General features: G+C 42.3%; 1 protein-coding gene across 1 annotated transcript in view; it reads right to left on the reverse strand.

Moving 5' to 3' along the window:
* Positions 1-12854, reverse strand: part of LOC144107313 (calcium-activated chloride channel regulator 1-like) — a 32920-nt gene extending 20066 nt beyond the window's left edge. Inside the window, exons 1-6 of the mRNA XM_077640307.1 lie at positions 12794-12854; positions 9717-9886; positions 8238-8535; positions 5129-5235; positions 3541-3714; positions 882-1009 (exon numbers count right to left, since the gene is read on the reverse strand). Coding sequence (XP_077496433.1) covers positions 882-1009; positions 3541-3714; positions 5129-5235; positions 8238-8535; positions 9717-9872 — 863 coding nt within the window. The 5' untranslated portion in view covers positions 9873-9886; positions 12794-12854. The remainder of the gene's footprint in view (positions 1-881; positions 1010-3540; positions 3715-5128; positions 5236-8237; positions 8536-9716; positions 9887-12793) is intronic.
* Between the last annotated feature and the right edge of the window lie 1024 nt (positions 12855-13878).

Consider the following 13878-nt stretch of genomic DNA (forward strand, 5'->3'; position numbering starts at 1 on the left):
AATTTTCGATAAATTTGCTGTGCTTTTATATTCTGAACTATAAGTGCACATAAAAGCCTCATTCACTGATTCGATCCAATACAACGAGAATCGAAGTGTTTTCGGCCATGGCAGTACCTGCATTAAGTTGGTTTCAACTCTTTATTATGTCATACTCTTAGAACGTGCATGTTACAGTGAAAATGTACTGATTATCTTAACAACGCCATTATTATGACCGAATTCATAAATTTCGCCACAATTCTAGGATCATATGATTATGCCCTCTGAAATTATACATGCAGGATTGCCTTGTTAATGTCCTGGGCGATGAGAATCGACCACCCGTTGTAGTGTAATCTGCGGTAACCTTTACAAAAAATTATTTAGACAGTCTATAAATTGTCCGTAGACTTCTGTCTGCAAGGTCTATAGGCTGTCTATAGACAAATCCAAGAGAATATCTATAGGCAGTACAAATCCGATAGACAATCTATAGATTTATGGCCGTACACTCTTAGTAGACTTTTTTCTATGAACAGTCTATAGACTATGAATAGACAAAAATAAATATCTATAGGAAGGCGATAGAGTCTATAAGGAGTCTATAGACTGTCTATAAACCATTTTTATAAAGGAAAGTAAGCTTTCATGTTGTCATGTTAGCCAGACCACGAATGTAAGCCTGTCTGCTTGATTCCGTCCACCATAAAAGTTGAAAAAGTGCGCCTTACTTCAACCGTCTAAATGTAGGCCCAACACTTCTTTTAATCGTATATAAATTCTTACTAATCCAAGTGACTGTAATTATATGTACTAAAAGGGCATAAAAACTATCTGTCCCTAGACAAGTTGCAAAATTCGTCTTTCGCTAGGTCATGCAAAGGGCGTAGTGAGCGCACTTCTTGAAGTCGTCGTTCTCGCTGATTACATCCCATGTCGACCTTTGGTGGCAGAGCTTATTTTGCTTGTTCGGAGCGAACTGGTCGTGCATTCGGATTCCTTTGGCTGAGTCACAAAACTGAGTTATCTGGAATAGAGGATACAACCCCGTGACACTCTCGCAAAAGGTTTTCAGTCACTCTCGTCGTTGCAAAATCGCTTCAGGAGCGGTATTCAAGACTCTTTACTGTAGCTACAAAATACAATGTAAAGAAGATTTGTCCATGTTTACAAACACTTCTGCATTACCGGGAGCAAATTTACACCGATTGTAATGGAAAGTTGAAATTTAATTTTTTTTTTGTTCATAAGAAACCCATGAAAAGTGGAGCCGTGTGTACTGAGCACAATTGTCTGAATGAGTTGATCTGCTGCAAAAACCTGGTGTCATTCTGTTCTAAAGAGACCATTCCATATGGTCTGTAGGCATTTGACCTATAGAAGCATGTATGTTGAAAAAAAAGCTTAAGCCATACCTAAATAAATTTGGAAGCCTAGGATAGTGTATATACTTCGCGTTCCGTGGTAATATACATCAATACCAGATCACTTTTTTTTCTATGTGCGTCTTGCTTAATGTCTCATGTCCACTAAAATATTGTTATTTGTGCATGGAATGGACATTCATCTCGCTTCGTGTTGCTCAGAATAGGTGATCTGATATAACAACAGAGTAAATTAAATCCTCATTACCTCAAAACCACTGCCCTTAGTTAAAAGTTATCCATTGTTCTTTTTTGTGACGATTACAACAGGATTCCTGTTCGTGGAAACCTAATGCAGCAGCACTTACTGACCTAACGCAGAACCACTACAGCCTTATATATGTAGCTTCTTTAACTGGGTAAAAAAGAAGCTTTGTATTTAACATTTTTTTTATTTTAATGCTACTCTACTACATTAGAATGCTTTAGGTACAGTTTGCCTCACAAAGTTTCCGCACGAAAAATGTGTAAAAATATAAAACGCATCAAAGAGAAGAAAATGCAAGTATTCTAGCACTCACTAAGGCTGACAGGATTGAGGAAGGCAACAAGTTTGCAATCATAGGCATTTTTGAACTCTTAACGCAAACAAAATAGGCTGGTAAGAGTGTTCAGTGTTGCACTAACTACTCATAAATAGATAAGAACTTGTGAGGAAGACTGTGTAGTTATGTTAGAACACCACTTACTGCGTAAATTGAGACATGTTTTTTCTGTTCAGAAGATTCGATGAATCACACTACCCTGGAAAATAACCGCTGCCTTCTAACGAGTACAGGTGGAGATCTAAATTGCATTTCTGCTGGCAGAGTTTAATATATTTAGAGTTCTCGAAAGCATCATGTACAATCTTTTTTTCTGTGTTGTTGTTGTATGCATAAACGCTTCCATCGCGCAGGGAGACATATCAGGGGGGTCAGCACTAATGTCGATGTCACGCTGTGTAATACTCCTCATGCACCTGTGTGTTGTTGGCAAAGAATAAATAACGAATTTAGTTTTCTTCACAAAAAGTTCTACAGCCGTGCCCTCATGAAAGAATTGTAGTGGGGCTTTATCAATTAAATACGCAAATAACTTCCGGCAGACGTCAAAGCTCCATTATAAATATACACTCGGTAAACATATACACCATATATTGATAGGAAGAAAGCCATACCCCTACCTCCATTCAAAATCCCCGTCAGTCCTTTGTCACGAGCTGTAATGTGTCCAGCGACAACTGCCACAACATTGATGTTTAATTATTTTTAAGATATTAGGGCCTTTCATAACCGCCATGTTCTCTCTGGACGCTTGCTTCGCAGAGTTCGAAAACAAAGCACAATTACCAATATTTTACTTTTCAAGAACGAGGCTACAGAAAGAAAGAAGCAAGTTTCCTATTTTTGCAAGATTCGCTCCGCGCCATTAAGGCGTAGGAAGACAACGCGCTAATGTCGGAGTGATACACCGCATCCCATTGTGACGTAGCACAGAATGAGGTTTGGTAGTCAGCATATGCCTGTTTCTAAAACTGAGGAGAATAATCACAAAATGCAAGCTTGATAAGGGGCTCCTCTTTTTCCAATACGCAAACGAGGAAGGTAAAGCAAGCAGCATCCTTCAAGCTGATGACAGCTGCTGGTACGCGATAAGCTAAGCAGGACACTTTGGCTTCAAACAAAAGGCTGGCCGAAGGCGGTCCTCGTCCTTAGCATATTGCTTTAAAGAAAGAAAATAAATTGACAATAAAAAGCTCCAGAGGTTCACATCCTTAGCGGCCTTCGGGAATTTCTTCTAGCATGGAAAATACAGCATTTTAAACTCCAATTCAGCAGTAACAAGACGCACTGACTTTTCTTTTGAGGCAGACTTAGACATCAAGCACTGTGAGCAACCCTAAGCATTACGCCACACGGTTATTATTCAATGTGGGCTAGAGACCAACAAATGCGGACAACTGCTCATAAAGTAAGTAAATAAAAGCGTGGCACATGTCAACGCGCAATAAATTTACGTCGCTTGGTGACAGTGCGCTTTGTCGAAAAGTTGTGTGCCACAGAAATGTGCAGAGAGGTGACCTCGGCTCTAGAAAAAGTGGCCTACACTTAAACGTGCATATAGGAATGTTATCACTGGCAGTGATACTTACGTCCCTCTGGTATGGCATGAACATGATGGAAGACTCAACCATTTTCGTTTTCGGCACAAAAATTGTCACTGTACATTCCCCAGTGAATTGACAGTTTGCATCTATATCACATTTCTCGCCGCTGGCCTGTATTGCTTTGAAACGAATTTCCCGGGAGCAAGAATTCAGCCTAACCTGAAATAAAAACAAAGAAAAATTGGCGGTGGTTTAGCTCTGGTTAAATCTGGAGTGACGCGATAGCTACATCTGGCCGAGTGGAACTCGCTATGTCGAATTAGAAAGCCAGCCTTTCGCCGCTCCGTTTCGCTGGGCGTTCCTTCTTCATCTTCGTCCCACTTGGCACGGCGCATGCGCACAGCTGTTGCAGCTGGTGCGCGATGCGCCGCGGCAGCAGCAGCTGCTCCTCACCACGTGACCAAGTCACGTGACCAACGGCGTGGCCAAGGAGCTCAAGTGGTGCCACGCTGAAGGGTGGAAGAGGTAGCCTAGTGTAGCTATCGCTACAAAATGTGGGTCAGGAAGAGGACGGGGGAAGAAATACTATGGTAAGGCGACTCCGCTTTCGAAACTTTGTCCCCAAACTGAGCAGCACTCAGAGGGCACGCAGTAGAGTAATAGATATCAATATATTCAAATGTGTAAGTTGTTCCAGTATTTAAGAATTTTCAAGGAAGCAATGTTGAACCTTGGTTGTATGGATGAGGGGAGACGTTTCCATAGCCCAAATGTCTTTTCCACTACTACTCTTATGTGAACTTGGAGCCTGCTCCGCAAACTCTATAGAAACATGATGCATAATCTTGTCACGGAGTACTGAGTGGGTTTTGGTTTCATTAGTGTAAAAGAAACTAATGCATAAACAAACGGCAATTCTCAGAAAATTTAGAATGCTCGAATTCTAAATGCCCTGACGATGAAAAGTTGACTTATGATAACAGTGGTTGGTTTCCTGAAAAGCCATTTCGTTCCCGATATTGGCTTGACGGGAACAGCAGTTGCGGTTTGGGCTTGTTTATCTGCTTGCTTGATTAGGGGATGCAGCTCGAAAGTAAGTGGACGACCAAAAATGCAGACAATACTGCCGCTTCAGACCCGGGTGCTGTACCGGGCGTTCAAATCCAATACTGTCAAAGTTTTTAGCAACTATCAATGATTACACCGCAGCGAAGTCGTCCTTGTACGTAAATATAGTTACGAAGCAGACCATCTTCTTTTCATTCTTTCATTTAAAGGTATAGTGTTGTAATTAGATATATTTTCTAGAAATGTTCTTTACCACTTTTAAGAGGTAACATTCAGACCCTAGAAATTTGTTCCGCCTTTTCTAATTGAACTTACTAAGGCAGTCGGGCTATGACATACCAAAAACGAATATTTAGATTTATAGAGGGTATAAAACATCCAGATTATATCGTAAAAATCCACTGCAAAAGTACAAGAATAAGGTAATGTAATGTAAGTATAAGGTAATGTAAGTCCGCTAACCTTAACAAATTTGTACTGATCACGGTGCTGAATATTGATAAATTTACGCTTAGGAAGCCTTGCGGCTGGCATTATCAAGAAGCTCTGTTTCTATTGATCCCACCTTGCCATCGCGACAGTAAGTCAAAGGAAATTCCTGGTCGCCCTGTGTGCCGTATTCGTCGAACACGCCGTAGCGGTAGTGGGCCCATTCGTGCACCAGCCCATATGCTGCGGACAAGAAATGATGAAGGGATTACTTTCTGAGGGGCACAATAGCAACACAGGTAATCGGCACACTATTGGAAATCTATTGGCAAACTCTGGTCCTACAAAGGGCCAGTGTGAAACCGTCCCTTTCCAATATTTGGCCAATTACCTGTGCCGCTATAAGAGTCGGCAGTGGCATTAATTTTTTGTGGCCCCACTTGTACTAAACTCAAGAAATGTATTTTTATGTGGTCCTCGATAACCTCTAAAAGGAATGAAAGGTATATTATATCATGAAGCATCACATATCAATGCGAAGAATAATACACACATGTCCACTCGTAAACAGTCTTCACTACTCATACCCTAACCTGACTACTTTCATGGCCCTACAGATCCCTGAAAAATTTTGTACTGTGTCGCTCTGATTATTCAGTCAATCATTCAATCTTTATTTCAACACTCTCATATTTAAATGTCATGGGCGTGCTCTGCTGCCACTTGCATCTCCGTAAAACGGAAACTTATGATCCAGACACCTTTTTTAGCACATAAAAACTACTAAACATTCCAACTGGTTTAATAGGAAAGAATATATGGGAATCAGTTTCTGGCAGCAATAACCTAGTTCTGCTTTTATTTTAGGTCACAGTATTTACTCTTGAGTTCCATTTCTTTTAACGCACATCGTCACGAGGCTTTCGTGGTAGCATGGGCATAGATGGCAGACAGAACACTAGCGTCGAACCTCATTTCCTATTTCGCGATCTCTGTCCCTCACGAAGGAAATGCGATTCCGCAGCGTCGATATTTGGAAGTGCGGTGGACAGTCGCAGGCTAAACAAAAAATTGATCACCACGTTCGGCCGTGTTTAATTCGAGGTCAGCATAAAAAATTCGATATGGGGGCATGGAGGAACAGCAGCAATCTCTAACAAGGAGGAGACAGCTGCGGATGATCCTGACGTCTGCAGAGTGGCTTGGTGCCTTTTTGATTGGCGCAGTGATAAGGCAGTGAGCCGTTACCGATTAAACATACAAGTAAACATTACAAGTGAAAACAAGAAACACTTTGAGGACGTATTGACGCCAATTTTTTTAGCACCTTCTATGAAAAGCTCATTACTATTTTTGTACTTTCACCACCGTTACCTCATTTCTTAACAGAAGAACGACTGCTTAGTAGCTTATATTTGCAATTGAGTAATTTTTTTCTGTATATCAGATTTTTTTCACGCTTTTCATTTATGACTTCTCCTGAAAATGAACCAAGTCGTAAAAGGTGCAAAAATCTAAAAATAACTTTATAATAGCTTTTTAAAGCGTTTAACTCAAAATATAAAAACATCATATGCAATTTCAACTGCTTTTTAATAATGGGTGAAATATAACAGAAACTTTTTAAGGCTATTAATGCCAATGACCAAAAACTTGAGTACTTCCGATTTTCGGCTGAAGCAACCTACACTGAAAGAACTGTTCAGTTGTCACTCCACACAACTTTACTAAGATTCGCAGTACTACAATTTTTCTTTTCACTTTCTCTCTGTATCCTCTTCTATGACCTGTGCTGCAGTTCTTTGAGTAAATTATCCGCAAAAATAAACCACATCAATTACCCAAACCATGAGTCAGCACATTGGTGGATATCGCAAAGTGTTTTGGACGTCTACTTTATTCTAAAAAGAAGTAAACACCGCAAATGTTCTCATTAGTGAATGGGAATTCACTCATATGCTATCGGACGGAAGAATGCTTTGGTGCAGTTCCAGTCTAAATGGTTAAAAGAGTACCTGGAATTTTTTGTACGAGCGTTTGAGCACCTTTTCAGAAGCTATTAGTGTACTGGTTTTTGGAATGCAAAATTATTCCTTGAAGGGCGAACTCCGCTAGTATTAATGACCACAACATTCGATCATTTGGCTCTTCTCTGCGAATTAATCAAGTTTCACGTCAGTTTGCAGACTGCACATGAAAAAGTGGCTATTTGTCGCCAAAATGTAGAAATACGTTCCCCAAACCTTTTTAAGGATGTTTTATTTATCATATTAAAAAAACTTGGAAGAGCGCACAGGAGTTGAAATTGCGCCTGATACATTACGTAAAAAAAAGTGTATTGAACCACGTGCCAGAGATCAATAAACCCTACAACTACCTCAATTGCTTTACCTCAGACTTCTTAAAAAGCAACCGCACTCATTAAAACTCCCAAGTTTTGATTTTAAAATGGTATTATATAGCTTGAATTTCGGTTCAGCTAAGGCTTCCAGGAAACTGGCCTTACCCGTTCGGTACTTGGCTTCGAAAACTGTGTTGTCCTAGCTTTAGTAATGGGCGGAAAAAGCTGCTGAATCGCTGAATAAAGTCGCGGAAGGTTTCGCCGCTGATTTCTCCACAAAATCAACATCACAATTTTTTTAACATTAAGTATTCTTTCTTTCTTACAATCTGTGTTGGTAAATCTCTTCAATGTGCAAAAGGAGGTTTCCTAAGACCAGGGAAAGCCCTTTCGTTTTTGTTTCTTTCAGGGATTGGGAGTGGCGCTGGGCTTCATAAGAATGCTGGTCAAAATCTATTGAAAACCCTGTCATGTGACTTTGTTGAAACTTTGCCTCGGATAAAATTGTTTTCATTTCTATTAACAGTTGCAGACCCGCTTGCGGATTGTTATGGCATTCGCTAGAAACATTCGCGGAACTCTACTACTCCTACTGAAGGACCTAATACACCTCTGCGACACTTTTTAAAGAGAACATTTCCACTCGTTATTATAATGCGAGCGGCTGCGTTTTTATGGAGACAAAACGCTAAGGCGCACGTGTGCTGTGTGATGTCAGCGCACATTAAAGATCCCCAGGTGGTCGAAATTATTTCGGAGCCCTCTACTACGGCAACTCTTTCTTCCTTTCCTCTTTCACTCCCTCCTTTATCCCTTCCCTTACGGCGCGATTCAGGTGTCCAACAATATATGAGAGATACTGTGCCATTTTCTTACCCCCAAAACCAATTATTATTATTATTACCTGGATTTATGTACTTTGCCGTTGTCAATGCGCGGAGTTCGGCAAGGAAGGAGGGAGGGATTTGTATGAAGTCTCCCTGCTGACCGCAGGGCCTCGACTGTCTCGTGAAGGGCCGGTCTTCTTCAGCTGATTGGGGAAGTCGGACGCGCACATCGCTTCTGTCAAAGGAGCTCGAAGACAATGACCTTGCACTGCTCCTCTTAGGCCACGTGTTGGGGAAGTGGATGGTCACGTGCTTGATGTACACCCGCCCGTTAGTAGCCCGGTGCAGGAACTCGGAAGAAGACTGCAGGAGCTCCTACATGTTTAAACACATCCATCTTAGTTCAATGCGAAAGCATTGTATGGCTATGTTTGCGGTTTCGTGTCATCACGAGCTTCTCCGCACGATTACGTCCGAACTAATGGGTTTATGCGAAAAGGAATGGTACCATCGGACAGAGCATCAAAAAATCTCGTGCGGAAAATCGGACGGTTGAGGTGAGTTAATTAGTTGATTAATTAGGGCTTAAAATGTCTAAAAAGTTAGCGGGCAGGAAAAAAGTGGCGCCAAATTTGAACACACCGGAAGTGGGGAAGCCAAGCGTGGCGCCAAATTTGAAAAACCGAAAGTGTGGTCGGCGCCAAGCGTGGCTCCAAGTTTGAAAACTCAAAATGGGCAATTGATGGAAGAGAGGCGAACAGGGGCGAACAGGCGTCCATGCTTTCGCAGACAGACAGACAGAAAAAGTTTATTGAGCAAGTGAGTTTTAGACCCAGCTGGGTCCCTGGGCCGCTGCGCGGTCCCGCACTGCATCAAGTAGGTTATGCCGGGACATGACGTCGGCAGCCCGAGTCACAGCAGCAAGCTGCGATGTCGGATCTGCAAACATGAGCATGCTTTCACATTTCTTCAAAGCGGGTTACCGCAGCGATCTCGAACGTTTGTTCATATAGTTCAATCCTTCCATCGTATTTTAACTGAATATAATAAGTTCGGGAGAGAAAAGTCGTGTGGTTATAGGTCAGTGGTTATGTTGTTCGCCTGCTGGCCCGAAATAAGCGGGTTCGATCCCGGCCGTAGTGGTCGAGTTTCGAAGGAGGCAAAATTCTAGAGGCCCGTGTACTATGCGATGTAAGTAGGTTCTGGCGGTCGAAATTTCCGATGCTCCTCACTACGGCGTCCCTCATACCCTGAGTCGCTTTGGGGCGTTAAACCCCTATAAGCCATAAAAGTTTCGTTACGCAAGCATTAGTTGGTGTTTGTGCCATCCGCATAATTACTAAGACGTGACTTAATATGATAAACAACTATGATATAATTTATATTGTACGTGAATTTTAATACATAATACATGAATGTTATCTGAATTTTTCTATTGACGGCATTTCTAATGGTTTCCTTGTTGCTAGAAGGCCGGAGAAAGCTTCTCAGTTTTTTCCCGCGAGAAGGGCTAAGAAATTAGCGCAGTAAAATGAATCTGAAAATGTATCTATTACCTTGAGGTTCGTGACGATAGACTCATTGTAAGGGACATCCTTGTGGATTGCAATCAGAAGCTCCTTGTAGCCGCCGTCTCCCGTATCTATCTCCAGAGACGCTGCGTTCATCACCAGGCAGAAGAGCGCAGTTGCTATGGGCAATCGCCCGGCCATCTTCACCTTTTTCACTGCGATAAATTATATTATTTTTTTAATTATTTATCGTCGCAGAACATTGATAACAGAAGCTTCGTTCAGACCACTATGAAGCGCATTATTTTTTCGCCCTATGCTAGCAGGGCAAAGCACTGGAGACGCTTTGGGTTATTGTGTTTCCACTTCGAAAAGCAGCACAGCATGACCGAGGGCAGCAGTGGTCAATTGTCGAGGTTCACTTTGACCACCCATTAATATTTTAACCTTGAAGAATATATAGATGCTGGTATATCTTTGACCACGACCACGACACTGTCCAAGATGTGGAGAAAATAGTGAAACTTGTGTGGCCGAGAATTGTGTGGTGGAGTTTTTTATTCTCGCCTGAAAATTATCTCTGCAAGTGTGAAGCGGACCTGACGAAAAGATAACCTGAAGCTAAACAAAAAATACATAAATTCTTTTATGCCCTCCGGACTCTCACCTTTTTTGTTCATATTGCACTCGAACAAGCAGTTATTAGTGCAAAGTTTTTAGAATGATGAAGGGTGGGCAGTGACCCTAAATGAAAGAAAATTGTTCAAAATATTTAAGCAGAACTCCTGATTAGCCACGAAACAGGGGTAATGATACTCCTGGCAAAATACTTCTGTGGACGCAAGCGATTCCGATGGGTTAACACCGATAAAGATTTTGCAATGTTCGTGTATTTGTGCAAAGTACAATAAATAAATCAAATGAAAATCCGTGACTGAGATTCGAACACGCGTCGGCGCGAACAGATCAGCTTCGCTGGACACTGCGCGAGAGCACTATGCTATATCGCCGCAGATTTTTTTTCTTTATTGCATGGAAACAGTGCCGGGAAGAAAAGTATAAGCATGCTTACGCCACAAAACACCAGGCCACCCTACCCCTGCACGACCCCCCCCCCCCTTCCAAAACATCAGAAGCGTAGGAGGCACACACATGCATCCAGATAGGGGAGCCAGCTAGGCGGCTCTTCCAGGCCAGCACATACTTCCCGCACCAAAGCGCATTGCTCACGAAACAAAGATCTCGACGACCGTGGTGATTCGGCGTGATGGTCCATCATGCAGCTCTTCCAGGGACTAAATAGTCCCAGCAACATAAATAGATCACATGGCACAACACAGCTATTCTCCACAGGCAAAAAAAAGATACTGTAGGGTCCGAATACGCCTCGTGTTAAACTTCAACACACCCTCGCGCGGCAAATTGCTTATCGTATTCTTCATCAACTAATGATACTGCCAAACTAATATTCTCGCTTTAAGATATGTGGCAGTAGTGACAAAGAGATGTGCGCTTCATGCGTTGGCGTGGACAGCTCTGTGGCAGAAACAAGGCAAAAAACGCGTTGGCGTTTGCAACGCTGCTGAAGCGCGGCACTGGAGAATAAGCCGCCGGCGTACATTGGGTAAATTGGTATTGACGATGAAAAAATGGAGGACGCGATTAACTGGCTCCCCGGATCAGTGGGTTCTGGGTCAGGTACGTGGCAGTGGTGTCCACCTGCAAACAATTGTGCTTTCGCCCAACATTTCGTGCTTAGCAATGTTAAACTGCCAGCTTTCTTGTATGCGTGCAAGAAGGCATGCTTATTCGGCCTGATAACATTAAGAAACGGGCCTTAAATTTCTTCGGGAGGATTGCTTGCTTAAGTGAGTGCGATATTCAGCAAGCAAATTTTTCAGGAAGTAGACTATGTTGGTTATATGTTGCACATTGGTGCTGACTTAATGGTGGACAAACTATTTCATTGTAATTGCCTACAGCCTCGAAACCACGAGGCACCCATAGCAACCAAGAAAACGTCGACATTAAGATTAGCTAAGGGTAAGACCATTGAAAGTAGCTACAGTTGCAGAAGATAACAGGAAAACACAATTTTTAAATCATATGGATAATTGCGGTAAGCATCCGAGAATTAAATACTCGCGAGTATGCTTATCGTCTAGTTGTCCAGTGTCACTCCCCCTATTAAAAAAGTAGGGCGCTAAATCTCCCTGTCCCTGCACCACTCACGCTGACCGTTTCGTTCGCGTGATATACTTGTATGAGAAGGGAAGCGTACTATCAATAAGGCTCTGTCCGACAAACGTTATTTTCTTGGCCACAATGGATTCCCGAATAGGTATGAAAACGCTGCTGACACTACTCAATGCTTTTGCAATGTATTTTCATTATATTTCTTTTTCACTTATTGTCACTATATTTTAAAAAGCAGCACTATTTTCAACATCTTGTTACTCATTGTATAATGCTATCGATAATAGCCCTAATTTATGTACTATCTTTTGCTTACATCATATATTTGTTGTAATTGCGTTGTGCCATTTGTTGTTGTTTTTTCTTAACACGTTGACCTATTTATATTTCTCATTATTACTGGGCCACTTCGTGGTTGACTTAAGTATGCCCTCCTGCTACAATTCCAATTGTGATTAGCGGTATTTATAAATAAATGCACACGTGAAGTTGTGTCGCTCCAGCCCTAGACAAATAAATGTATTCTTAAACGAAATATACTGCAGGAAAACGAAGTACTGTGCATTGTTCTCTCTAGACCGTAACCATCATGGCGGCTATAGCTGGTATTAGGTTTGAAAGTTTACTAAATGATATGCCACGGGCAGGGCTTGCGATTCTCTGGTTGCTCTTCCTGGGCAACCCGCGCCGCTAGGCAAGAACTCTGGCGAAATCAATGAAGGTGGTCTTAGCGTTCGCGCACCAAATAAAGGATATGTTTAAAACGCAATGAATGGCAAGTTGATTGTGCATTTCGGTACTACAGCGCACTCCACGCTGCACTGCAAGCCAGCAAGGGCTGTGCAAAAGAAAGGCGAAAACACTTCCTCAGGTACATAAAATGTAGTTAGCTCAATCCGAAGGGGGACCCATTGTATTCTACTTACCTCTGCAGAACAGAATTCGCAGCAACCAGATTGCTTGCAGCAGCAGCGGCTGAGTATTAGGTCCAAGCGCAGACTGAACGGTGTCCCTTACAGTCGGGGCTATATAATCGGTGGAGTATTCTTGATAACATTGTGTTCAAAGACGTTCTTCGTGATAAACCTCAGCTCAGTGCGACAATCGAGTGCATTGCAAGCGACCGTTGAAATCCAATGAAAGATTTATCCAATTTGCAGATACATGCATAATTTCAGATTTATTCTGAAACACGCGCGAAAAAGCCACTAGAAAGCGGAATTGGCAAGAGCTCTGAGCAAGTGGCGATATCAAGTTCGTCGGTAGCATCAGGATGTCTGCAATTAGTTTTGCAAATACGGCTCTCTGTAGTAGTGCCCTTTGGCTTTCCGAATAGAAAATTCACTGCACTCATTGGCTGTTTATTCATCCCTAAGCGCCCAGTTCCTTCTGTTGGAGATATTTTCGCGTGGTACACAAGCGACCGCATTCGCATACTCAAACTGCGCTTGAGCCGCCGCGGTGGCTCAGTGGTTATGCTGCAGGCCTGCTGGCCTGAAAGAGGCGGGTTCGAGCCCGGCCGTGATTGTCCCGTTTCGATAGAGGCAGAGCAGAGTTAAAGAACCCACGACGGTTGAAATTATCAAAGGCTGCCACTACGGCGTCTCTCATAGCCTGAGTTGCTTTGGGCCATTAAGCTCAATAAAACTTAACCAACAAAGTGCACTTGATTGAAGCTATAAATTCTAACTCATTGATCATGCTTTGCAGTTCAACTTGTGAGTGACTCAGCAAGGCAATGTCATCAACGAATCGCAGATTATTTAGGTATTCTCTATTTATTCTTATTCCCAACTGTTCCCAATTCAGGCCTCGGAATACCTCCTGTAAACAGGCGGTGAATAGCATTGGCGAGATCGTGTCTCCTTGCCTGACGCCCTTCCTTATTGGAATTTTATTGCTGACATTATGGGGGACTATAGCAGCTGTGCAGTTGCTATATATATCTTCAAGTATTTTGACATAAGGCTCTTCTACCTCCTGATTACGCAATGCCTGTATGAGTGCTGAG

Source organism: Amblyomma americanum, chromosome 10, assembly GCF_052857255.1.
Source record: "Amblyomma americanum isolate KBUSLIRL-KWMA chromosome 10, ASM5285725v1, whole genome shotgun sequence".
NCBI classification, from domain to species: Eukaryota; Metazoa; Arthropoda; class Arachnida; order Ixodida; family Ixodidae; genus Amblyomma; species Amblyomma americanum.